This window comes from Diplotaxodon limnothrissa, linkage group LG12, assembly GCF_057381915.1.
Source record: "Diplotaxodon limnothrissa isolate DT_005_m linkage group LG12, D_limnothrissa_male_GT1.1, whole genome shotgun sequence".
Lineage (NCBI taxonomy): Eukaryota > Metazoa > Chordata > Actinopteri > Cichliformes > Cichlidae > Diplotaxodon > Diplotaxodon limnothrissa.
The window spans coordinates 32,255,316-32,282,861 of record NC_140607.1 but is presented as its reverse complement, the minus strand read 5'-3'; the positions used below and the strand labels follow the sequence as shown (position 1 = coordinate 32,282,861).

The window sequence follows — 27,546 nt, the reverse complement described above, 5'->3', positions numbered from 1 at the left end:
GTCAAATGATGTTTCTATGATGAACTGACAGCTCTTCTTTATGTTTAGTGTGTCAGTCTTCCATACTACTCTTCTCCCACTTGAGACAAGAACTCTTCCCCAATCCAAAATGGATAATAGATAATAGAGCAATATTATAATATTTCGGTCAAAAACAAAAACAAAAACACCCATCACAATATTTAGAGTAAAAACCTTGAAAAAACCCCCACTAGAATTGGCAAACATAAAATATACAGTAAGGAACTTCTAACCTAGCACTATAGCTGTAGCCTATCGCTTTTTATAGCTGTTTAAGTTTTAAATAAAAAAGTTGTTTTCAGCTGTCGATGCCATTCTATATGATATTATTATATAAACTGCAGTTTTGGCCATCGATCTTTAATAGTAACATGTTAATACATATAATAATAATTTTGTAATTCATATTTTTTTATTTCATAATTTTGTTTTTTAAACAGACAAAATGAATAAAAAAATATATACACTTTTGTAGAGCCCACGGTGTCCTTTTTGGCGATTAACAGGTAAAAGCTGAACTATATAAATATAGTTCTGTTATTAAGGAAAGATGTAGACTCTTCAAAAATTAGTTTATAATTAGTGTGCCATTGCTCATAATGGTTCATATGTTTCTAATTACTCAAATTCAGCCTGTAACAAATGTATTTTGAAAGCCAACTAGAAATAATCCCAATGACAACATTTGTCAGTTTTCCTTAGAGTTTGGAGCAAATCCAGTTCAACTGTTTGGACACGCTGAGTCGTTTCTCAATTTGGTATCAAACGCCCATCTGGAGGATAATCAACATCAAATTGTTAAGCATACACACAAAGTCCATAGACAAGATAACAGTAACATTTAATAATTTGCCTCGTTAACAATCAGTTACTTTCACTTTCTTTAGCGATTCTTCAGTGTATATGATTTGTTATATTGCGTTCTAATGACTAATACGCTCTAGTAAAAGCAAAATTAGTGGAATGCACCTTTATGTTCAGAAGATTCACTTCTTTTTGACACACCTTTCAGGACTCACTGATGAGGAGTCCCATTAAGTATTAAGTATTCTCTTGGCTCTCAGAGGAGGCGGACGCACTTTTTCTCCTCTCCCTTATCTTCCCTGCTTATGTCCTTGTCTAGTCTCGTGTTATTTGTATTACTTCTCCCTGGAACACTCTCTCACAGTCTGTTTCTAAAACCTAAAGAGAATTATGGATTTGATCAACTGGTCTCTGAATGCTAGTGACACCCTTTTCTCAACGAGAAGTCTGAGAGTGCCCTGGAGGTACTTTCCCTGCCGGATACACGATGGACGGGTGGCAGAGGATCGTGTGCCTGGCGGGACTGTCGATCGAGGACGCTGAAGATATCTACCTATTCGGAACCATGATAACAGGGTTCTTGCTGATCGGAGCTGGCTTGGCCCTGGCTTATCGGAGAATTAAGACAGCGGAACCGGCTGTTCAACCCCCCCCAAGGCTGCCCGCTGGGATTGAAACGATGGGACGAGGCACGACTTCTCAGAACGGGCTCATTGAAAGCAGCATGGTTAAGACCTTGGAGATGCTTACAGCTGCTGTGAATACTCAGAATAACACCTCTGAATGTATATTGGGTTACATCAAGGAGAGGCCTGCTCAAAATAACACCTTTGAGCGAAAGTTGGATTACATCGTAGAACAGCTCACTGTGAGGTCTCAGAATCGGCTCTCTGAGCAAAAGAATGACAATACCACGGAACGCAAGTTTGATAACATCATGGGGAAGCTCGGGGTTCTCCAACGGGAGATTGAGAGACCAGTGTCAGAGTGTTAAAGAACAGCTTTGAAATTCTCATGAGTTGTTGCAAAAGAAAAATTACCATCATAATCCGGCTACCCCTTCGGCTCCAGCTGTGGGCTCAAGGCTGGAGCCGAACAAAAACTCCCTGATAACGACTGTGTTGAGTCTGTTCCTTCCCATTCCATGCAAGGCCACCTGGGTTGGCTGGAAGACTGTTTACTCAGCCTGGCAGGGCGAAGGACACCGTCTCAGCTGAACTATGGACACGCACACACATACATATACTGATACTGATAAGCACTCACTGACGCATCACCCTCCCTACCCCGGATCCAACGCCACCTCCAACGCTTACCTCCCCTCTGATGTGGACATCGGGTCAGCTGGAGGCGCAGTCGAAGATTGCAGCGCTCCCAGATCAGATGTACACACTGGAACACTTTCCCATGTTGCCTGTCCGTGTTTATTGTGCTATGGTGTGTTGATATCTGTGCATTCCTGTATTATCCTTCTGTGTTACATATTTCGATGTTTTTTTTTCCTTGCTACCTAGCTTGACCTGTCTCCCCAATGTGATGTTTGTGTATTGTATGTACGGGCGGCAAGTTCTGTCATCTCGGTTGGGGGCAAAAGACCTGCAACTGACAAATAAAGGCTATCTCATCTCATCCCATTAAAGCACTGAGTAAAACAGCAGTACTGTACTATGTTTACTTGTAACTTTCATATTAAAATGCTTTGTAGAAAGAAATCCAGCCTGTGAAAGAAGGATGGTATTTTTCAAATGATTACAGTGTGACAAGATTTAACTTGACTTATTTGGGGAAAACAAGCAGAATCCAAATGGCAGTACTTAACTATTTGGTTTGATGTTGGATAGAAAATGTCAAAATATGGCCCTGAAAAAGAAAGTAAGTCAGAAGATGGCATGATATCTCAGGCTAAATATGTTCACACCACCAACACAGTTCCAGAGTTTCCCAACATCATAAGACAGGCTTTTACGTCACTCACAGGCACATATTCAGATTTGGTTGACATGCGTAGTCAACAGGTGCAAGAACGCAACAGCTGCTGCTTGCCTGCAATGATGCTGCCCTGGGGAGCTCACTGCCAGAGCTGGTTTGGGTTCATCACACATGCTTTTTCCCCCCCTTTCTTTTCTTTTTTTTTTTAACCAACTGTAGAAGCCATGATTTAAAAAAGGGAAAGCAATAGTTCTGTTCCCAGAGATGGGGTAAGTGAACTGATCTTTTGTTACTTTCATTTATTATTCAGGCATCTACGTGACATTTGTTTCCCAAAGGTATGAGCAGATATTGGTTTTTATAAGTGAAAAAAAAACCAACTGAAATAAAAGAGTTAATGGCAGAATTCAGCTGATTTTTGGTTTTCAGTAGCAATGGAAAACCCAAACATTAACACCTCTTGACCTCCTCAAATAAGACAGATGGATATGTTCTCCACTTAGCTCCATTGGTGCCTATTTAAGAAGCCACCAGTCTCTGCTCTGTGTCATCTGAGCCACGGAGGGACAATGGCTATTCGAGTTCAAATGATTGATGTGGTCTCATCTCTCAGACTGTCACACGCTGCTGATGAGTAGATACTTTATCGACTTCAGTGTGTCAGAGTGTGTCTAGTCTTACTCTTTTAAAGACCAGAATCCAAATGGTGACCTCAACCCTGATCTTAAAAGCGTTGATTTAAGTGTAATGTCCCATCAGATAAGTTCTCTTTGTAAGAGAACATAGTCTTGAGGATAAGGTAGAAACCATAAGAAATAGTCCTGTGCTCTGTACAAGACCACTGACAGAAAAAGAGATACTAGCGTTTGAATAATAGCATTAGCTAAGGTGACAAGATTGCACTGATATTTGCTTTTGATGTGGCATCTTCTTTTCTTTTTGGCTCTTTTCTGCTGCAAAATATATCTTGGTCAGCTTACACTGAACAGCAAGCTTCTTATAGAAATTGCTTTCTTCTTCTATGCACATATGAAAAAGCCAAAGTAGAAGCTATTTCAAACACAAACAGGCCTGATATTACATTTAAATATACAAGAGGATTTCCTGCTGTTGTTTGCTTATCCTTGCTTTGTGCTTCAGTTTAGGAAAAAAAAAATTTAAACTGTAATCCACAAAGTCTCTCTTTCCTTGCAATAAGGTGATGGCTTTGCATTTTCACTCTTAAGCTCTGTCGGCTGTATCAGAGAGTGGCCTCTACAGAGGAAATTGTACAAACCCATGTAATAGCCCACTTCGCTTATAAAGGGCAGGTGCTTATCTTGTCCGTATAAGATCCTGGTCAGCCTCGTCTGTTGTACAGAAAATAAGTCATAACCTGCATGTTCAGCTCTGTGTCAACCAACCATCTCTAGGCTGGCGCAAGCTCTCAAGTGGAAAGAAAAGAAAAGAAAAAAAAAACAGAGGGAATAATGTGGAAAAATCATTAAATGCAGTGCTTTTTAATATGAGTATCATTTTTTTCTTTTGGTGGCTTTCTCTCCCTTTTGTATCACGTACAGTGTGAAACAGTTATAGTTGAGACAACCAGTTTATTCCAGTAAGTGATGCAGAAAATACTTCGATAACAAAAAGACTAAAACTTGAAGGAGCAAGGCAGCAATCAGCAACTTTTGATCAGGCTTGATTAAGAATTTTGCTACAATGTGCTACCAAAGCATTCGGTTTGTATTTCCGTTACTATAAAGAGATCTCACATTCCTTCCTGTATTCGTGGCACTGCTTTTCTTGTCATTTTAAATAATCTCTTTTATTTTGGCATTTAACCTAACACAACTCTGAATCGTAGAATTTGAATTGTGAAATTATACAACCGGAATAAGCAGCTTGTTTTAACACAGGCTGTTATTGCATGTAGGTGTTTCCTGCCATAAACCAAGAATTGGCCCTCGTGAAACAAGAGTTTTGATTGGAAGCCAGTATAAACAGTCAGAGTTTCCAGTGTATTTATTCACAGACTGCAGAGCCTTGGGAGAAAAAGGAAGAAGAACTATTAAAAACACCACAGAGTAACATAACAATAAGATTGCACCATTTAGGCCCAAAGGCATATGTATTAATAATCAGAAGAATTATGACATTCTGAAACAAGTGACAGGAGCAACAAGGTAAGGAAGTGAGGCAAAGAGCAATGCAGAATTGTATCCGTGCTAGAGATTATCACAGCGCTGTGCTGATATGTTATATGATGCCTATTTTGTTCAATTATATTTCAGTGATTTCTAATGTAGTGTTTTATGGTAGTTGAGTCACATTAATCTTACAGTGTCTCAATCTAATTTTGTTTTTATTAAACAACAGTATGTCATTTCTGTAGTCGGAGCATGTTCAGTGTGAATGGTTTTGTGTGTTTTCTTTCTTGGTGCTGGCATTTCAGTGTTGAATCATCGCACCTTATTAAATCAAATCTGCTGCTGGCAATACAAAATGGAGAATTTCGAAAGACGAGCGGAAGAAGGTCTCATTAATGGATTGCATTCTTTTTTTATCTTTCAAATAATGAATCTTTCTATTAATGTAGTGCTGACTTTGATGTCGATCCACAAGCGTATACACCATTAGTCATGAAACTGTCTACTTCTCACCATATTTAGCCTTTTTTTCCCCACTTTCGCACATAGTTTCTTCATGGCTTTGATTACAGACAGCTTTATTATTTATTAACATGCATAAATCCAGTTACAGAAAATATCCAGAACCTTGGAGTCGAATTGTAACGGCATGTGTGCCTGCATGCATATATGCAGACAATTCCAGTGGCTGCCACTACAGTACATCTTGAACCAAGAAAGAAAAAGGCAAAAAAACAGTAATCGAAACAAAAGAATGTTTCTTTGTTAAATAAGCATCTTGAAACAATATCTGTTAAAACAAATTAATAATAATAAAGGAATATTTTTAGATTGTATTTTAATTGGGTTTAAGAAACCGAATATCTTGCTGTAATTTTCTAATACTTTCCAGTGTGTTGTTCGGATGTCTTAAGGGAGTGGAATGAACACTAGGGGGCAAGCTTAAGCCTTTCTCACATGTCCAGAGCATATTTAGGCATTTGAGTCTCTTCTTTTCTCTTCCATCCTTTAACACCTCATGTTGTGTGTGTGTGCACCACGTACGTGTTTGCTTCACAGAAGAATAAGCTTGTGACAGCCCGTGAACGTTTGTTTGTGTGTTTGTTTGTGGGTTTGTGTGTGGTGAGCCAGCCACATTAATCTTAATCCAAAACTAACGTTCGTCACTTAGTATTCTGATTGAGGGACATTGTTCGAACGTCTGGCATGTTGGATTAAAAATGAATTGCATTCCCAAATCTTTCCTTCTCTCTTTCTTTCTGTGTGACCACACGCAATGTCAAATCTCTGTTGTTGCTGGCTGCGTCTTCAGACATTCTAGCGTTTCCCCCCTTATTCTCCTCTGCTTGGATAGTCTGTCTTTGGTCTTTTCCGTTGCATAGTGGCTACAATCTTTCGTTCTCTCCCTCATCTCCTGCCACATCCCACTGGCTTCCTTTCTCCTGCTCCTTTGCTATGAAGAGTCTCTCTTATTGCACGGCAGCTCCTTTGCAGTGTCTGCCTCAATTTCCATCATTCCTTGATGTGCAGTGTCAGCTCAGGCCTCCTGATCAAATTCTAACAGCTGATGACTGCTTTCATCCCCTGTTTAGCTGCCCTGCATTTGTGCAGTAGCCTCCCTGTTTCCCACAATTCTTTGCTAATGCAGGAGTGGTGGCCGCCTGTGTCTGCTGGTCTGTCTGCTGTGTTGGTCTGTCTCTTGTTTGTTGCCAGGGATTGGGGAACAGATGGTGTGCTACGTTTTCCCCTGCAGAGGGTGAGTTCTACAAAGTGCATCATTGTGCAAAATGGGTTTTGCTGCACAAATTTCTTCTACACAGTGTCATATTTGAAAAAAAACAACAAAAAAACAAAAACATTACCACTTTATTATATGCTATATACAACTTTCTCTTTTGGTTCCTTTACAGTGCAGGCTTTTTAACTTGTTTATCCTATTTATATGTCTATAAACATCAAACAGCAACATTTTTTAAGTCTTTGAGTGAAATCTTAAAGAGCTGAACATCCGATGAAAACTCAAGAGAAGCTTGGGAATTTCTTTGTGCTAAAGTAATGTTGGATCTATAGTTATTTGACAATTCCAAAGTTCTTTAGAGATTATATACTTCAGATGATCTCCCTTGACAATACTGCTGTACCAAGAAATACATTTACAGGAAACCAGCACCAGTTCAATCACGTATGCAGGACTCCCCTCTGGGAGGATGAGTGGGTTTAGTATGGATGGTAACTCTCAGGAAGCAGCACTTCCTTAATACTACCAAGGCAGATTAATTCATTTCCTGCTAATGATTGTTGCCACTGATATTACCAAAGCACACAAATGGCAGTGATTGGCAGGATTGGGTGATGTAACCTGTAGGCCCTATCGTACAAATGGTCAGGCCAGCTGAAACCGTGTCACTCACCGCAGAGTGCGTTTTTACAAAAAAAAAAAATCAGTTGTGTCTGGGCTAGTGCCAGGCACTGTGAAGCAAAGATTAAAACTCTGCTTTCGCTAATCATAACTAAAACCATGGGATTAGTCATTGGAGATAGAGTCAAGGTCCTTGCCCACACAGCTAATTGAGCTCTTATCTTGGCATAGACAGTAATAGCATTAATCACACATAGCATGTCATGTTCACATTGTAATGCTCTTCTTTCTGGGCTACCAAAGAAAAGTTTTAGAGGTCTACAGATGGTGCAAAATACAGCTGCTCGCATTTTAACAAGAACTGGGAAATTTGAGCACATTAGCCCTGTTCTGAGATCTCTGCATTGGCTACCTTGTCAGGTTCGAGCAGATTTTAAGGTCCTGCTGCTCACCTACAAGGCTTTAAACGGATTGGCACCTTCATACCTCTCCGACCTTTTACATCTTTACGTTCCATCCCATGCTCTCCGATCTCAGGACTCTGGCCTTCTATAGGTTCCTAGAGCCAGAAAAAAGACAATTGGAGAGCGTGCTTTTTCTTTTCGTGCCCTGTTTCTGTGGAACAACCTCCCTCAAGATGTTAGGCAGGCATGCTCTGTGGAAGTTTTTAAAACTAAGCTGAAGACACATTTGTTCACCTTATCTTACAAGTCTTAATTCTATGGCTTTTAGTTTTTAAATTTTTACTGTTTTTAACTTGTATTGTGTCTTTTACCTGTATTGCTATGTATCGCTTTTATTATTATTTTTATCTTTTTAGTTTTAAATAGTTGTACAGCACTTTGTTTGAAAGCGCTTTATAAATAAAGTTGTTATTATTATTATTATTATTCACATGGATATGTGGAAACTGCATAAGCTCCCAGTGAGCTCTGAAAGTCCATGGTGCTTTGTTTTTAAAAGCCCCAACCGCTTTGTGAAAGTTGTAAATGTGTATGAAGATTAGCATTTTGGTTAAGTTGAGTTTGTGTAAAATCGTAGAACCAACATTGACACATTAAGATTTGTTGATTTGTGTTTATATGTTCAATTCATTGCAGCGCTCTTGCATTTTGCCAGACAATCTCATAATTTCTTTCTTAGAAAAAACACAGAGCATCTATTTTCCTGTTTACTCTGCTTCACTGGAGGTCATTTACCTTAGTTGCAGCAGAAGTGAAAGCGCAAACATAATCTATTGTTAACCACTGCAGTTGCTGCACAGCTGCTATTTATAGATGCCCTGGAGAAATGCGCTGCCTACCTGTGAAGATGAATGTAGTTACAGTACTTTTCTTTGTTCTCTGTCATACTTGTTTCAAAGCTATTATGTTCTTTGGAAAATGTGCATAACCATCTTCCATTGTCATGTCAAATTTTCCTCAGGAGAGTGCAAAGTTGTTCTTGTTTCTATTCATATTTCCTTTTTTAAATTACACAAAACTTTAATTGCCAGCCAATGATGGTGTCTATGAGAAAGCCCTAAAACATGAGTGCTCACATCAGTGTGCACTAGTAAATTAGCATGACAGTGGCAGGTGGCTGCATTGGGAATGTGGGGGAGGTGGTGAAGGAGGAAATACAGATATGAGCCAAGCACAATGATTGAAATCCCTGCTGTCAGGCGATGGCTGCTCAGGTAATGTGGCACCGCGCTCCTCTAAGCAGAATGCAGTCAGTAGGAGAGTCGACTTTAGAGGTTTTCAGATGAGGGGGGATCAAGCGGTATTTTGTCCAACGCCGTCTGTCTTTCTCTTTTTCCTTCTTGTTTTTCTAACAGGGCCACATGTTCAGCAGCATGCATATGTGAACAGCATGCTAAACTACCAGCTAATACAATTGCATAACATGAACAGAAGCCGTGTATGTAAACACAAACAATCAAAGAATGTTAAATAGAAACGAGGATTAACTTAAGAGACTTGATGGCTTCTTAGGAGTAGATTCTGGGATGTGGAAATGCCAAAAGAACAACTTAGAGCCACAGTTCTCAAAGTGTGGCCCAAGAACCACTGGCAGCACTTTGTAACATTTTCGTGACCCTTGACTATGACAAGCAAGAATGCAGTATGTAAATTATAGTCATCTGCAGTTCATATTCCTGCCTTTCAACACACATAAAAAGATATAACAAACACTGTGCTAAAGTATCTGTGCATTTTTGTACATCATTATCACATCTTGATCTCAACAAGTCGCATGATAGGGTGAGGCACGGTCTCACAATGGTTTCACCCCAAACCCCTGCTAATAATGACCCACACTCTTTTTCACACCTTGGCTCATGTGGTAAGCCACATGATCAATAGTGGGTCAACGACCCTCTTAAGCAACAACTCCCACTAGGGCTTAAATACCTGGGCCTCTCCACCATTTAGACTTAGAACTGAAGAAGCTTCTCAGATAGGGAGGTGAAACATCTTGAAGAAACTAGTCCAGTTGCTTTTATTTCCAAGCTCCTTAAAACGCACGGATCATAAGAAATTCATTTTCACACACATCAAATTCCCGTAAAGATAACATGTTGTATTTAGTGAGTTTTGCAGCAACTTACTAATAATTGTTTGTCATCTTTGGTGAAGTGACTCAAAAAACTAAAGTAAATTTGCAGGTGTCAGCTGTTAAGCTATATGGTGTGAGATTATATAAGACAAACACAGACCTGGGATTGAGGTGGCTTTTGAGTTTTGCATATATACAAATTGAACCTACTAAACTTACAATGTGATGCAATTAGTCAGATAAATCTCAACACAACAAAACAGGCACATAATATAACACAATATGAACATTTTTCTCACTAAAATCAACTTCTAAAGTAATTTATCAGCTACGTTCAAAGACACTCAACATTCGTAGTATTCTTGCAGTGGTAGATCAGTTAATTCTAATCTAAATATTTGTGCACTGTTTAATTTTGGGACGTATTGGCCAACTCACTTTTATTTTATCCAACAGCTCCCTCAAACTCATATTCTTATATTTCGGTGCTGTGTGATTCTAAAACTGAGACTAGCATACTTTCTAAAATTTATGTAACACATAGTGTTTGCCTCGCTTTTAACATTCTAAACGCTGGAGTGTTATAACCTGAAAAAACGCTAATAGCACTGGACTACTGATTAAATGGTAATCTCACATTTTGCTGCATTGTGTAGAGCATTAAATCAGAATTGTTGGGGCATGGATGAACCAAGAGTACCATTAAAAGGTCTGCAATGCATTTCTATTATTCAGACATATCAGGCCCATTAGCACAAGAACTACAAATGGCATTCGTATTACAAGCCACTGAGAGCTTACAAGATGGAGCTCGAGGGAGAAAGGAACAGCTGAAGGATGCAGTTTAAAAATACCAGATTGTTTTTCTCCAGGGCTGGAATGACTCATTACCCAGGCAGCAAAGCAGGAAGTCTTGTCAGTTGGATCATCCCACACTACAGTGACACGCAAATTGCGCCAGCGCATCATTTACAGTGTTACAGTTATTTTGGAACTGTGACAGCAACAACAATACACACAAATACTTGGATGCAATTTCATATAAACAGATACACACACATACACACCTGTGTTGGAATCCGGTTAAGTGATGTGTGCAAATTGCTTTAGGTTTTTGGATTCTGGGAGGCAAGCTAAGGTTTCAGGTGGCCGCCATATGCTGGTGTGTTTATCCCCTCTTCTCAACTCGTGACTGTTTTGTTCAGAAGGGAGGGGTGTAGGCTGACCAACCCATTGCTCGGACACTGCAGCATCACTGAGCCACTAGTGGTCTGCCAGTCTGGTCTTATTGGATAGTGTGATGTGATGCAAACTTGTGCGCATATAACCAAGTTTACACTTCCTCTCTCTATCTCTGGGAGCAGCCCAGGAATTGAAGAGGTTAGAGGGCGTATTGGGGGCATTCTGACATGGCACTCAGCCTTGGATCATCCCTCACCTGGGAGATAAAGAGCAGGGATGATGACTTCCCAGCATGAACTGAGCTTTGGGCCAATGCTCGACCTTTTCAGTAAAAAAGGTTACTGATCCGTGGAGGCCTCTGATGTAAAGAACTGCCCTTATCAGGCCAACAGGGAGGATGAGGTGGAGATAGTAGACAGGTTGATGTGAAGAAATTTAACTGATTCTGGGTTTGGCTAATGTCTCTCTGTTTTCACCCCTTTTTTTGTTTTCTGTTCTTCCTTCCCCGTATATTTCTTATCTGAGCTCCCCTGCAGGAAAATCCATTTTCCTGCACTAGGCCACTTTGTCTACGCAGGGTGCGGCGGTACTGAGGCGGGTGGTAAATAATGCACATCTCTTTCCCCTTTCATTATTCCAAAGGAGCGAGTGCTTGCTTTAAGACGCTCTGTGAAGTGCGCTTATTAAACGAACCAGGCTTCAGCCATTTCTTTTTGTTTTTAGGGGTCGAGGTTAGGAAAACATGTCCCTAAAAAATATCTGTAGGAAAGGCCCAGTATCCCATTCTTTCCTACTCATTGAAACTAAAGAAGATTCTAGATGAAGGCCTTTGCAGAAGTTGAGATCCTAGAATCAACAAATATCTGCTCTGTTTCAGAACAATAAGATGGCTAACTCGGTGTTTTGTGTTATGACATTTACATCAGAAAGTTTGAAAGGCTTACTTATCCTTTCTGTCTATTTTGCATTCTCACAAGCAAAATATTCACTTTGAAATGAAACACTAAGAATTTATTAGAGAATGCCCCTTTTAAGTCATTCTGTTCATATGCAAACAAATGTGGTTTTATTATTCACCTCTTATTTTCATAAAGGCCTGCAACTCCACTCCATTTGTATTCCATTTTCAAGTAAATTGCCAGCGGTTGTCATTTTTCTTTTAAGCACAGTGAGTTTTCTACCATCTGCTTTGCCTCAGCACATACTGTCAGTGGTGAATCGACGGATGCTGGCCAAATTCTGCTTCAAACCTCCAGTTTTCACATGCTTTGGGTTTAAGTGGAAGGTCTAGGATGAAGAATGAATCAGATGTATGCGGAGGCAGGGGAAGATATGAGATCCTATACCTCACAAATGTCAAAATCCACCTACATCTGCTCACAGACAGTATTGCTGCCTCCACAATTATTTACCGGGTTTTCAATAGTTTTCATTACGCAACTAGATTCCAGCGCATTCCTCTGACAACACTATTTTTGAAAGAATGGCCGGTAAAAATCCAATGTGATAGGTGCAAAACATTGCTAAGAACACTGCTGTTGTTTCAGGGCAGAACAGCAGAAGTAGGCCTCATGATATTGGCCGTAATACATTTGCTTGCAGGAACTGACTCAGAAGATGAAAGGAAGGGAGAGGTTTGTCTTTTTCAGGTCAACATGCCTCCAGGGCTGCCTACACATCCAAAATAGATGGATCTACAAGGAAGCTGGACAGAATTAGTTAATGCTTGCAGTCTTCCACAAAATTTTTGTATTTCATCATTTTCATTTTCCTGTGATTTCTTATGACTCATCAGACATCTCTGTAGTTCATTTACTGTGTGTCTGATGAGTCATACAGAGGGAATAAAACAAGCTAAAGAATAAGTGCATGAGATAATGGATACATAATTCCTACCCTAAAAGAACACATGCAGTGATTGGATCTGCTGTAAATGATTGGAATCAGTTAACCTGCTGACATTACGGTATGAGTCAATAGTATAAATATTACATGCCTACATACAATTACACAAACCCAGTGTTTTATATCATGCAGCAAACTGGACATTAGCTTCCCCCCTCATCTTATTTTCTGGAACTCCCATATTCATCTTCTTCCTCTTGGGATCTCATTGATTTCCTTTTCCTAGAGGGCAATTAAATGTCATTAAAATGTTATTAAAATGTCATACCTTTTTTAAGAAGGCATGGATCTTACATTCCGCATGATTGCCTTTTCATCTCTTTCAAAGGTATACTTTCTTGTGTGTCATATAGCTAAACAATTTGTTGCCAGATGACAGCTTGATAACTGCTGCGCTGTATGACAGATATCACAGCGAGCTCTATCATTTTGTCTGTTGAGCAGTCTGTGATTTTACTGAGAAAAACAACACCACCCGACTTACACTGTTTTGAATCGTACTGTTGTGCTGTGGTTCAAACATGCTGGTCAGCTGGGGCCCTGTGTAGGTTTTTCATGTTCTGTACCTGCGTGTGGCTTTCCTCTCACAGTTCTAGGGACCTGCTGTCAGCTTATTTGGTGACTCTAAATTGGCTGTAGGCGTGGATCTGAGAGCAGGTATTTGTCCTTCTGTGTTTGCCCTGTGTTTGAATAATGACTGATAAAAAAATAAATATTAAAACACAAAAGCATTCATTCATTTTTATAACATAGTGGAAACAATTTATGAAAAAGACTAATGTATTGAAAACCTAATGATGATATTGTAAACATGCTGTTAAAAATACATTTGTACATATTCAACAACAACATTAGCAGTCATTTGTGTGACTTCAACTTATTCGCAAATTATTTGCCTGGCTATCTATTGACTGCTCCAGTTATTATTCTCCTTTTATCTGCCTTTTGCTCTTCACCAGCGCCTAAGGGAAAAATCTGTCTCTTAAGCTGCTAAATGCTCTACCATGTTCCTAGAGCCGCCTACTGTGACTAAAAACATTGCTGATGAGAGAAGTGAAACTTAACAAAAAACAGATAACTTGCAGACAAACTATTTGAATTTGCCGAGGAAAAAAAAGGCTCGAAGGGGGAAAACAAAATCAAAACTCAGTAATCATATTCTCTGGGAGCATAACAACAAGAAATTCTTCACATTGTTATACAAAAATGATTTATATTACTTCAAAATCTAGAACTCTGCCTCCAGTACCATTTCTGAGGCTTCAGTAAAGCATCTCTAACAGATGAGACTAGAAGATACCCCTGCCTCAAAATGAATGAAGTGAAGTAAATCAGCTGTTTATAGACAAATGTTTTCATTAGATATCGATAGTTTTCAGTTTAATTATGTCACCACTAGTGGAGTGTAGGGCACATGTAACAAAAAGCAAAGCATTTTTTAGTAGCTGACAAAAGTACCAAAAAGACTTAACAAAACATGAAATTAACAGTAACCAAAAAAGACAAAGAATAGCACAAGCACTTCTAAGCTTAAGTGCTAAGTATCTAACATTCATACACATTCACACTCCGATGGATGCATCGGAGAGCAACATGGGCTTAGTATCTTGCCCAAGGATATTTGGCATGCAGACTGGAGCAGCCACTGGAGCAGATCGAACCACCGACCTTCTGGTTAGTGGTTGATCCGCTCTGCCACCTGAGCTACAGCCACCCCATTTGCCACCCACAATGAAACCAAATAGAAAATGAAGTAATAAAGATAGAGCTCAAAGAGCACACATTAAACATGATACAAAAGAACACAGAGGCAGTAAACAGATTTTTAAAGTAACAAGAAAAAACTCAAAGTACTGTAATATCCATGGAATTGGCATCATGGGAAATCAAAACTTAAACTAACATTATTCGGACATCAGCAATAATGAAAACAATCTGAAATTACCAAATAAGAAACCAGAACCCAGAACTCAAAATACTAGTACACATGTAAAGGGGGCAGGACAGTGTACCATTTCAGCTTGAGTGCCTGACATATCACTGTTGTGATTAACTTTTTTAATCTGCTAAAAACACATTTTACATGTGGTTACTAGCAATTGTTTGCTCAAATCTTCTGCGCATTTGTGTATGTCTTAATAGGGAGATCTAGTCCTGGAGACAACTAGTGTGATGGGGAACTATCACAAAGTTCTTTGATTGGTATTTAGATGTCTGAGGAATTCGTACTGATTAGTCATGTAATGATGTTGCAATGTAGTGATGACTAATGGATTGTGAAATATCAACATCTTGACAGGTGTTGCGACCAGTGTGAGATGGTCTGTAGTTCAAGCAGGCTGTAGAGGATAAGCCTACGCTTGAAGCCACTGAGGTGTTCGTTGGCGGGGGTGACGCGATATCACTGGTACAGCCCAATAACTCCAGCTGTACTTATCTTGACCTTTAGAATCTTTATTCCAACACCATTTTAACATAACAGCGCAGCAGTTACAAACAGTTTGCTTCCTCCCAAACAAAAACACCTGGTGTTAATTACATGTGTCTACCTTAAATACCTACTGTCATGATACGTTGTGTGGCAGGCAGGAGAAGGACCCAATAGCAATATTCACAAACACGGGGATGAACTTAAGAAACACAGCTTTAATGCTGGCAGGACAGAATACAGGACATGCAAAACTAAACCGGAAAAACGTAAACTAATACTCGAAGGTAGACACAGGGAGATCCACACAACATGAGGGAGAACACGACGCCGAACAGAGGGAGACTCAGACAGAAATACACAGAGGGTAAACGAGGAAAGTGGGCACACACGGGGAACACAGGTGACACTGATAATCATAACGAGACAGGGCGGGGTGAACTGAACATGACATGTAGAGGCACAGAGGTTCCGACAGGAGGAGAGAGAGCACGGGGAAAACACAGACATAACGGGCTGGGGAAACATGAAACAACCACAAAGGGAGACGAGGGCTCATCAATACATAGAGGGCACACAGGGGGGAGAGAGCCATGAAGGGAAAACACTTAGGGAACAACAGGGCAACTCAGAAGACATGGCCTAAATAAGGAACGAAATACAAAAATACAAAGAACTAAGAATACTGGGCCCACATGGCCCAGGACCATGACACCTACACATAAACACACCATACCAAAAAACCCAAAAGGTGACCTCTAGCAGCATACATAAGGTATCAACCCAAAAATGGCTCCTACACGGGCCTTTCTTCTTTCCTAGTTTCAGTGCGAGGTGATTGAAGAGGACACATTTGCAACCAGCCTGCATAGTCAGCAGGCCAGTATAGCAGAGTGCAATATTGCAAAAGTGGAGAAGACTGAAGAAGGTTAGATAACACATTATGGCAGTAAAAAGGGGTGTCAATAATGGTTTGTCTTCAGAAGTATTTTCAGCCTCATTTTCTCTACCTATCACCCCTAGGCATTGAAATACCTGTGTCATTCATTGCATTTTCACATGAATGAGAAATCTGCCAACTGAAAATACCAGTCTCTGCTGTACACCCACCAATGAATTACCTCAGAGTGACTAATGTATATGCTTGCAATTTTTCGATCATTGATGCAAGGGTTTTGCAAGGTTAAGTTGAGCGCCTGTCTCAAGAACAAAAACAACAAGGTGGTAGGAATTCTGAATTCCTTGCTAGTTTTCCCTACAGCTACTCGTTTCTTCAAAGCAATTCTCCCAAACAACTACATGGATTACTCACAGAATGACGTTTGTTTTGTCTAGACTGGGCAAAGATTAAGCGCTTGTTTGGTGCATTTCCCCCCAATTGTAACTCACACAAATGCAACAATTTATCTAGAGCTTGTTTCTCTTCAACAAGCACAATCATTGCTTGTATAAGAGGGCATCTGCCAAACATAGGAATTTTGTAGTAATGAAGCCATCAGAAAAATGTTGAGTGGTTAATGTTTGCACCCACTTTACTTCCAGCCCTGCTAAACACAGTATACTATTCTTTGAAAGCTCAAATTTGCCCACAGCAAAGACAGGCTACAATGACATCAAGCTGTGCAACCACTTATTACCGCATGTTCTCAGCTCGACCAAACTGTGTTTCATCATCTTTAGATGCAGCAATATACAGGGTCGCCTGTGGGGGCTGTCACTGCTTTGACACTTTCAGAGCAGAGCAGAAACTTTTTGTTTTTAACACTTAATGTGTGATGGTGTCATTATCTGAAGCTTTCGTTTGCATGGGCTGTTATCCTTTTCAAATAATTGAGAACAATATTACTAGTGATACGTTATTTTCATGCCACGGCAATAGGGCTGAACGATATATCGCATTTGCGATAATATCGCGACATGATCAAGTGCAATTTTCTAACCGCAAAGGCTGCGATTATACTCTGGACATGTCCAAATTCATGGGCTGCATCCTCCTGAGGCCGCATTTGTAGACCGATTACGTCACAGCGACGCGCCGAAGGCTGTCCAAATTACTACCATATCCCAGAATTCATAGCGCGGCCCAGCCAAACTCCAGTTTCCAGCAATGGCGGCCGCTACTAAGTTTTAAAATTACTCATACTAATCTTTCTGGGTCACAAAATAAACGTTTAACATATTTTCAGGCGAGAAAGTAGTTGTGTAAACATCAAATATCTGCTCGGTTTATCAAGATATCCCATATTTGCAAAAGTGCTTCGACGTTTTCAGAGGCGTCTGCTACCCACCAGCTCGACAGCTAGCCGGGAGCTCGAGGGTTACTGATGCGGCCGAGAACGGCACAACTCCCGGCACATCATTTTCAGATCACCGCGGAGTTTCGCTGCTTGGGTTAAACGTAATATATAAGTCACTTAGACAACCTAAAAATGTTATTGTTGGGCTTTTTTCAGTGTTTTGTTTTTTCGTGAGTAAATCGGTTTGGCTGAGATTAAAGTTATTAGATTAGATAAAATAAAACTATTAATCCCCCGGGTGGGTTCCTCCTTGGTTTTCACACAGCTGACTAAACGTCAAACAGAAAACTTATTAAACAGAAGTATGAGACAGTCGAGAATTTACACCAGTGTCTGGTTATATTTTAGATAGCAAGAAGCAGACGGCCGAGTTTATTAAACTCCACCGAGACAGCGGTGACGCTAATCAGAACTAGACCGTCCAATTTCACGCCTTTAAATTTTAAAGGCGTGTTTGTGTGTGTGTTTATACAATTGCTATTATGTTTGAACTTTATGTGTAATGTTACTGACTGCAGAGATCAGTAAGATGTGTGTATTTTTTATTTATTAGTTTTATTTATTTAATATTATTTTTTAATTGAATGACTGTCTAGTAGTTCACAGATGTCGAAAAACTGAGTGTGGTAAAGCCACTGATTTTGTTTATGTATATTTCTGCAATCTGCACATTGTACTGACTTTCATTTTAATGTTTACACCAGGGTTCCTTGTCAGCACTTTATGCTCAGATGTTTGTAAGCTAAAAATAAACTATTGTGTATGTTCAAATATACTGTTGTGATTGAAGAAGTTAAATAAAAATGTCAGTCATCAATTCATGCATCACCTCATGTCATCATAACAGAGGTCTGTCTTCCAGGAAAGAACAGTTTAAAATTAATGTAATATAGTATTGGCCATACTATATGATGTATTGCTTGTCTTTGTTTAATAATACAGAAGACAAAGACCTTAAAAAATAATCGCATATCGCATCGCAATCGCAATATTGGGGCAAAAAAATCGCAATTAGATTATTTTCCATAATCGTTCAGCCCTACACGGCAATACATTAAATGTGATTGTAGCAGTCTCCATCAACTTACACATGCAGGACCATGACTTGTTTTTTTGGAGTGGTAAATATTTTATTGCATTCAACATGATGTGCGTCCACAATAGACACTCTGGAAACAACATAACTTATTTAATGTGAAACATCTATGACTCAATAAATAGAACTGGTTACATTGCAAACAATTAAATACAAAAATCAAAACAAACACAGTTTGGACCATGCAAAGTACTTTCGAAATCATAGTGGCAAACCTTAGGAAACATCCATCCATCCATTCATGATTAGATGCATTTAAGAGTAGCCTAACCTAACACCCATTAATGATAAAAAAATATAAAAAATTACTGACAAATGCAATTAAACAAACACTGCACTCATTGTTTTATTAGTTTGGCTCTAAACTGTTGTTTAACCATTGTTTTGAATTTCATTGCAGAAAGGATTTTCACATTAATCCTCTCAGGTCCTTCATGTCTGCTCTGTTTAAACCCCCCAAAAAGAATGCATTGTAAATGTTGTTAACACCTGCGCTAAAGTCTAGCTCAGAGCAAAACAACATCTAGGCACATGGGGCATGTACTGTAGCTGCTACCCTCATTTATTTTCTTTCCAGCTATGTGCAGATAAGGTAAAGCCTCATACACTCTGTTAAGCAAAAAACTGCACTACTGGCAGTCTGCATGGCACAAACCCTAAGGTAGGCCATTCTGAATTTTTGGTCTTCTGTGGCTCAAGGAGTGCATCTGAACTCCTTGAGTCCCCCAAAGCCAACCCCACCACACACACACAAACACGCACACTGCTAGCATTATTTTCAGTTAACATTACTTGAATTACGCATTTTGCATGGTTTCACACAAGAAAATTGTCCATGTCTGTGACATGTGGGGGTGGGTATAAAGCTGAATTTGAGCCATTCTGCAAAACCTCACGGGTAGACTTGACTCCTAACGCCTTCGATGGAACATTTCATAGTGAGTTGTAGAAGCACTGAAGGCCACTTGGTTTGCTGCCAACATACAATAGAGTTGTGAGGAATATGCCATTTCTGCCCCTTAATCCAATGGCACTTTGCCACCACTTCACAAATATTTCATTTTAGTGGCATTCAAGCATATCTAACTCTATCTTAGCTATCATTAATGCAACTTGGAAGAAAAGGCAGTACCATTTAGTAGATAAACTGACTGATAGTTGCAGAAGCACTGTAGAGTTGCACAATCGCTGATGCAAGAATTATCCATCATATACTAGGGGACATGCCACCAATTGAACATGTCATTGACTATTCAGTATTTATCTGCAATTGAACACAGCACTGCTTAAAAAGAACTGAATAATGTTTTTATGGCTCTCAAGGAAACATTAAGTCATGCCCTCTTATAGTATTACATTTTGTTGCATAAGCTGATGTTATAGTTTTGTTATATGTAAAATGTTCTTGGCATTTGAAGTACAAAAAAGCATTAAATAAAAATAGAGGTAAAAAAGAAATGCTTGAAAATATTTATTGTTATAGTACGTGTGCACATTTTTAGTTGAGTATTTTTATTTATCAATTTACTTCCACAGCGGTATACAGCGCTAACAGTTTGCAAATGTTGAGCCTAACACAGTCTCGAATGATATCCTGTTGAGTGACAATTTGAGCAGCTATGAGGTCAGTGCATCATTGAAGGGTCGATGGTAATTTGATGGCAGTTGTTGAAAGGGAGAACTCTTCACCTCCACTTTCCCTTCCACTTGCTTGCCAGTCAAGCAGGGATTCGATCCGACGGCCCTCTGATTGCAAGCTCAGTCTCTAACTGTCAGGATCTTGCCAGCCCACTGCCTTTTGTTACTGCTGCCATTTCTCAGTGGTTTGACATGACCACCTATTTGTCTACCACAGTTAGGTTTAGTCAGAAGTATTCAGTGCATGATGCATTGCCATTTATTTTAAATTTCTCCAGGCAATAAAAGAATGTATGTAAATGCATATGCATGCAAATCTATGCAGGCCCACCTTTTTACATACACACACCATTGGCTGGCTCAGTTTTTTCCTCTGCCTGCCGACCTCCGGTTCCTTCAGTTATTCATGAGCCATCTGTTTGGGCAAGTGCTGTGTCAGATGTGTGTCAAACAGGACCTCATCTGTCCCCATGTTCGTCTTCTAATTGTGTGCTCATCTGGTTGCTAAAGCTGCCACTGGTGCCCCAGCAACACTATGGTTAGCTGAGAGACTCCAGCTGAAGTCTCTGGTCCATAGTGCCCTAAATAACCTGTTTGATCTGATGTGTGCATCTTTATTTAAGATTATAGCATCTGGTTCATCAATATTGTAAGGACAAGCACAAATCTGTCTTTGTGTATTTGTTTTGAGTTTTTGTGGACATTCTTCTGGGAGATTGGTTGAAATTGAAACAGGTCCACATCCAGATGCAGAAAGAAAGAAAACTTTTTCAATAATAAATACTAAATTGCCTTTTACAAAACTTTAAAAGTAAATGTTATACTATTTACTGCAGGTTATGTGAAAAAAAAAAACTTTTGGAATATATAAGTGAAGAACTTGACTTACAAGTAAGACTAACACCAATGAAAATCGAGTAACAGATGAAAAGTGTCTCTTTTGAAAACTATACTTTCAGTGACAGAGTGATTATAGTAGCATTAAAAAGGTCAATGTGGACTTCAGATCATAACTTTTTTCCATATGAATATGCCCTTCCAACCAATTCCTCTGCAATTCCGTGAAGCTCTTGAAAGTGAAGACCATTTCTTCTCCTTAATAAAACTTTTCACAGGCTTATGAAGGAAAAAAGGTTCAAAGCAAACTTAAATGGAATATCCTCCGGTTCTGTCATGACCGAGGGACTATAGGCTACCCTGTAATTCTTGCTTTTCCTAAAGCATTATTTTGTAAAAATCTCTACAGCAATGAAAGTTTTAGAATGTATCCAAAGTTTAAACAGACAAAAAGAGAAGCTTTACAGAGAGAAATGTAATTAGTTTCTTCATATAAACGTTTGTTCAGGTTCTTCACATTCATACCAGTGTGCTGTACATTGGTTTAAACTATCAAATCATGTCAAGTTACGTTATTTATGTAAAATAGTTAATAGTGATGATGATGATAATAATAATAATAATAATAATAATAATAATAATAATAATAGATTAAAACAGAAACCACTTATTCCATGATACACTGGGGTAAATGGCAATAAATTGAATGTGAATATGAAAGGGCCAATGACAACAGTATCAGCTATCAGGAAATCATAATGATTTGTGTTACAATAAAATCTTTCACAGCTTTAGCCATGTTAGAAGATTAAGATGGTTATAGCGTCTATCGAATCATAAATAAATGATTTGCTGCCTGGAAAAAAAGAATAACAAGAGGAAGGCAATAAAATAAAGGGCAAAGATATGTTGATTACAAACATTTATGATAAATCTCAAACAAATGTATTTAAGAAAGAAATTTAGTAGACAGAGCTGTCATATTGCTTTGTAATTAATACCAGAAGGAAGGGAACACAGAGCAAAAATAGTCAACCCCTGAGGATAAATTAACACAGAAAGACGTGGTGTCATAACACTTACACAAAAAGTTGATACAGTAGAGTTCCAAAAGTCAAGATACACTTTAAATGACAGAGGGAAAACAAATAAACGCATAAACAGCATCAAAGTAGTTTTGTCTTTAAAAAAGAAATAATGAATTTGGAATGTTTTCTTAGTGGTACAATATAGTTTCATATCTATGTTTTCACTTTTCATAACAGTTTTCTGTTTGTGATTTGTGAGTAGGCAGTGCCTCAAGTTATTGCCCTATATTACTCTATAGCTCAGATTGTCATTTCTAGTTGCATAGGCTTTGCTAAAATTGGACTTCATGCAACTGTCATATCAACCCGGTATCCTAAAAAATATGTTTCCATACAGCAAAACTGCATTTTCAGTTACCTTTTAAGGGTAACATATTTTCTCCCTGCAGCAGTATGACTTTCTGCCAGAAAGGTAGCGTTTCCCATTATAAAGACAGACAAATTCTGTATTCAGAAGAAAAGGGGATGGTGGCGGCATCAGTAAAAATGCTGAACTTTCTCCCAGATCAGGGTTTTACTAGGCACAGACATCAAAACTACTTGGTTAGATTTAGGAAAATATCATGGTTCAGGTTAATATATACACCCTTTCACAACATTAACCACATCTTTAAAGCTTCTTCATCATTTTTACCATGTGGCTTAAGACAGAGATACAGTACGAAAGCAAGAACGTGTTTGTCAAACATTGTCAATGTATTTGGAAGTGAGAATTTAATTGGGAAAATGTATCCGTGAAAAAAATCTGCATTCAATAATATAAACTCTTAAATCAGCAGCGTACATTTTGCAGAGTAAATGGTGAAACCTCTGACTCTAATCCCACTCTAATGACATCAGTTATTTGATTATGGAAGCAGTTTATTTTATGTGAACATAACCCTACTATAATTTTTAGGAAAGAGGTCTAGTAGTATCATCCACAGTTTCTCTTCACATTGATATAAGAAAAATATGCATACAAAGAGGGATTCATGGAGAATACATGACCTTTCAGTCAGGGACCATTGCTCTCATATGCAGTTCTTCTTCTCTTCTTCTCTTACCTTTCAAAACACAATAATGTATAATTTCAGAAGGAGGCCAGGAGGTCCCTCTGGAGAACTACTGTGATTCATCTTTGACAGAGACATCACTTTCACTCTGGGCCAAGGGGATAAGACTGTCATGTTAGCTGTCCCTGCCCAATCCCCAGCCCTTCAAAGCAAAGCCACCGTGATGAATCTGAAGCACTCTGAATTTGCTGTCCCAGTATGCCCTCTGTGTTCCTTGGAAGGTCCAGAGCATTTAAATGTATGTTGTATTTTAAGACAAAGGAGCACCAACTCCAAACATGCCAGAGGCACATGAAAATGAGTGAGAAGACTGGCTAAGTGACTTCTCACTCATACAATAAGTAAACAAAGCAGTCTGCACCCACTCATACCTCTCTTGCTGACAACTCTCTGTTTTTGCATTCCAGTATTGTATCCTCTAGCTACTACTAGGGTACTGATACCAGTATTTTTGGATGGGAGTTGGCTGCTGATATTGTTTATCTACAACACTGACTGTTTTCACGATTTACTTTCTCAGAATATTGATTTGTTTTTTCTTTTATCACAATCCTGAAATTCAAACAATAAAAAGCTTGACATATTTTTTGCATTTCTTAGTACGTTTCAGTCCAGGTTTTAAAGACTGCCATTCAAAAAGATGGGTGAATAAAGTGATACTTTCACCTACAGAATAGCAGCCAGTGAAACAGACACTGCAAGACTAGTTTTTGTAGAATACATGGATCACCCCAATAATGAAAATGTAAATAGAGGTGCTGGTCTTGGAGAGAGAGAAGGTGAAATGATGTACTTGACTCGGGTGTCTCTCAAGAGAAAACAAAGAAGTTTGTCCGCGCCTAAACAGACTAGAAGGTTGCTATTGTGCAATAATATAGCTCTTAGAAAAGAGGCTACTGGCAGGGTATGAAAGCGGGAAAGCTGTGCTCTGAGCCATGTTTTGACAAAAGAGATAGTAGAAGATTAAGAGTTGAAACCAAAGCTGGCAGAAGCTGATAAGGAATGGATTTTTCACCATAACCTTGTTGTATTTTGTGTCAACAACTCCACAACTTGAACTCAACAACAACATCAGGACAGCTCCAAAGCATACTTTTTTATGTAACGTTTCAGATTATTGTGTATGACTCTCTGTAGAGTGAAAGGTGAAAGGTCTGACACTATGACATCAAATACTTGATTATGAAAGTGTAACATAATACAAAACTGCCAGGATGCTATGACTGTCAGATTTCTGGTTATAGTGTAATTGGTCTGATCCAGTGAAGATGCATTTTGGAGTTCATGACATTGTGTGGCATATGCTATCTTTCAACAGATGCTAACAAAGACAAGACATTATGCAGAGAGCTGAGGAGCCCAGGCTTTGACATGCAATGCGTGGGTGGAAATAGCCTGTTAATGAATAGACAGCAGAGAGAGGGAAAAAAATGAAGACGGCATAGGAGATACACGAAGCGTGCCGTGCGATAAAATATTGCTATTGTTAGGCAGTGCTGAGGGAAAAGTGCTGCGATGCAGAAAGAGTGGAAAGCCTTGACAGCTTTCCGGTGGCAGTCTGACGGCTGAGCAGGGAGATTGCAAGGAAAGTGCAGCAGAGGGCTGCTGTCAGGCCACACCAGAGCTCCGTTTAACAAGGTCCAGAGATGAGCTGCACCACAACACATTGCAAGGGAATGAGAAGAGGGAGAGTGAGGCTGGAGGGAGGGCTGACTAAGGCTCATGCATTTTCCAGAGGCTCACTACCTGTCATGCCTGCAAACCTGGGATTCCTCACATGTGCATGAGAGCAGAGATTGGAAATCCTCAGTAAGAACAGGAGCTGAAGAGGATTCAGAGATTTAAAGGAGTACCTGCCATTACATGATGATACTAGACATGCTTGTGACACTTTGACACCTTTATCGCTACGTGAAGATATATCAGCCCCAATAGATACTTTATTTTTACCTCAGCTGTTCCTACAACAAAATAATGTCAAAAGTCATTGTTTACATGATTGAGCCCACTTCAGTCATTGTCGTGTTTAACAAGTTCATGCTAACAGTGGCGTCATGAATATGCATTACTTTAAACATGGATTTTTACAAACCTCGCGGTGTGTCATATAATATGTCCTGTAGCCCATTTCCACAATGGCCCTTGGCATCAATCCCTGGCATGAAAGCTTCTTTGCAATCTTCACATTAAATGTCAGTTTCTAGACGATCAAAACATCTTTAGTTGTGTCCCCCCCTATTAGAGCAAGCTAATTCCATACAAAACACACCCACTCAGTTTTAAATGAGACTTCTTCAGCTGCTTAGGTCTTTAAGTCATCAGGGAAGCAATGTGTCCCCAGATCCAAATAACATGACTGTTGAATTTCATGCTGAATCTCTGTTACGAAGAGGATTAGGTATTCTGTAGTAATGTGCTGAATATTATACTTCATGCAATTAAATATTTTGGAATTTGTCTGTTTTGTAATTTGCTGGTGTGCACTGTCACATTAACTGGTGGAGTCTTATTTTGCTTATACAGTAACATCCTGTCACAAAACACAACATTATCAAGTAGAAACTTCACAACTGTTTCAGCCACAATTTTCATTGCTCTGCATCAGGCTTGTTTCTACATTTGCTGTGTGATTGAAATCTACTTATTGATTCAAGGGTTTTTGTATGTTACAACCTGACCTGAAGACATTTGTTTTTACCTATTTTAGTAAATCTTTCTGCCTACGTTAATTACTAATCTACTGATGATTTTCTGTCTCCTTAGGGGGGCGACTCCTTTTTCTGGTGATGTGGCTGAACCTTGTGCCTCAGACTGACAGCTGCCCTGCCAAGTGTGTGTGCTACAGAGAACCCAGGCCCACTGTGGCTTGCCAACAACAAGGACTGTTTTCCATCCCTACTGAGATCCCAGCACGGAGCCAACGAATATTTCTCCAGAGCAACAAGCTGACGGTGGTACGGTCCACCAGTTTCAGTTCTTGCCATAATCTTACTGTTCTCTGGCTGTACTCCAACAACATCAGCTACATTGAGGCTGGAGCCTTTTATGGCTTAGAAAAACTGGAGGAACTGGACATTGGAGACAACAGCAACCTCCGCACCATCAGCCCAACAGCCTTCCGGGGCTTAACTAAGCTGCATACCCTTCACCTGCACAGGTGTGGCCTGTCAGAGCTCCCTGTTGGGGTTTTCCGAGGAATGTTCTCTCTACAGTACCTTTATCTGCAGGACAATAACATTCTAACCCTGCATGATGACACTTTTCTGGATCTTGGTAACCTCACCTATCTCCACCTGCACAATAACAAGATCAAGATAGTAACAGACAACATGTTTCGAGGGTTAATCAATCTGGACCGGCTGCTGCTACACCAAAACCGGGTTATTTATGTCCAACCCAGGGCTTTTAGTGACCTCGGTAAGCTGAAATCCTTGTTCTTGTTCTTCAACAATCTTACCGTCTTGACAGGGGAGACCATGGACCCACTGGTTTCTCTCCAGTATTTGCGTTTAAATGGGAATCAGTGGATTTGTGATTGTCGGGCCAGAAGCTTGTGGGACTGGTTCAAACGTTTCAAAGGTTCCAGCTCTGAGTTGGAGTGCAATGTCCCCGAGTTCCTGGCGGGAAAGGACCTTAAACGACTGAAAAGCCAAGATTTGGAGGGATGTGTGGAAACACCTCAAATCCAGACCAATCTCTTTAGCTCCAAGCCACAGTCTGGAAAATTCCTTTCCACTGAAAGCCCTGTGGGGGACACCATCCCCAGGTGTTGCCTTGGAGATAATGACAAGTCCTCTATCCTGTCTGGAAAGAGTCGCCAAATCACTAACAACCCCCTTAAGGAAAAGGAGAACATGTCCAAAACTAAATATAAGGATCCAGAAAGAACAAAAAATGAGACCCAAAACAAGCAGAATGATGGACCACTAGGAACCTTGTCGAACACCCTGGAAAGGTCTTTGGAAAACTTAAACCCTGACCTTATAGACAACCTGGAATCATCCACAGCATCAAACAAAAAGAAAAAGAAGTGTTCCAAAAAGCCAAAATCAGACACCCACTGCATCAAAGGTCGGGGTTCTAATTTGCAAGTGCTGCACTTTCTCTTCATTCCCATGACCTGGATATCTCTAGCCATGTCTTAGGACTCCCGCTTTCCCTCAGAACACTGGACTCAAGAATGTTGATGCTCATGACAATGATACAGAAGATGCAGTGGCATCTAAGGCTGGCAGTG

The 27,546-nt window shown here is 39.6% G+C and overlaps 1 protein-coding gene across 1 annotated transcript; it reads left to right on the top strand.

The window, feature by feature from the left end:
• The first annotated feature begins 1,504 nt into the window (after positions 1 to 1,504).
• On the top strand, positions 1,505 to 27,546 carry rtn4r (reticulon 4 receptor). The gene is made up of 3 exons (XM_085368565.1): positions 1,505 to 1,777; positions 16,121 to 16,226; positions 26,073 to 27,546. Exons 1-3 carry the CDS (start codon positions 1,505 to 1,507, stop codon positions 27,452 to 27,454), a joined length of 1,761 nt encoding a protein of 586 aa, XP_085224691.1. The 3' UTR covers positions 27,455 to 27,546.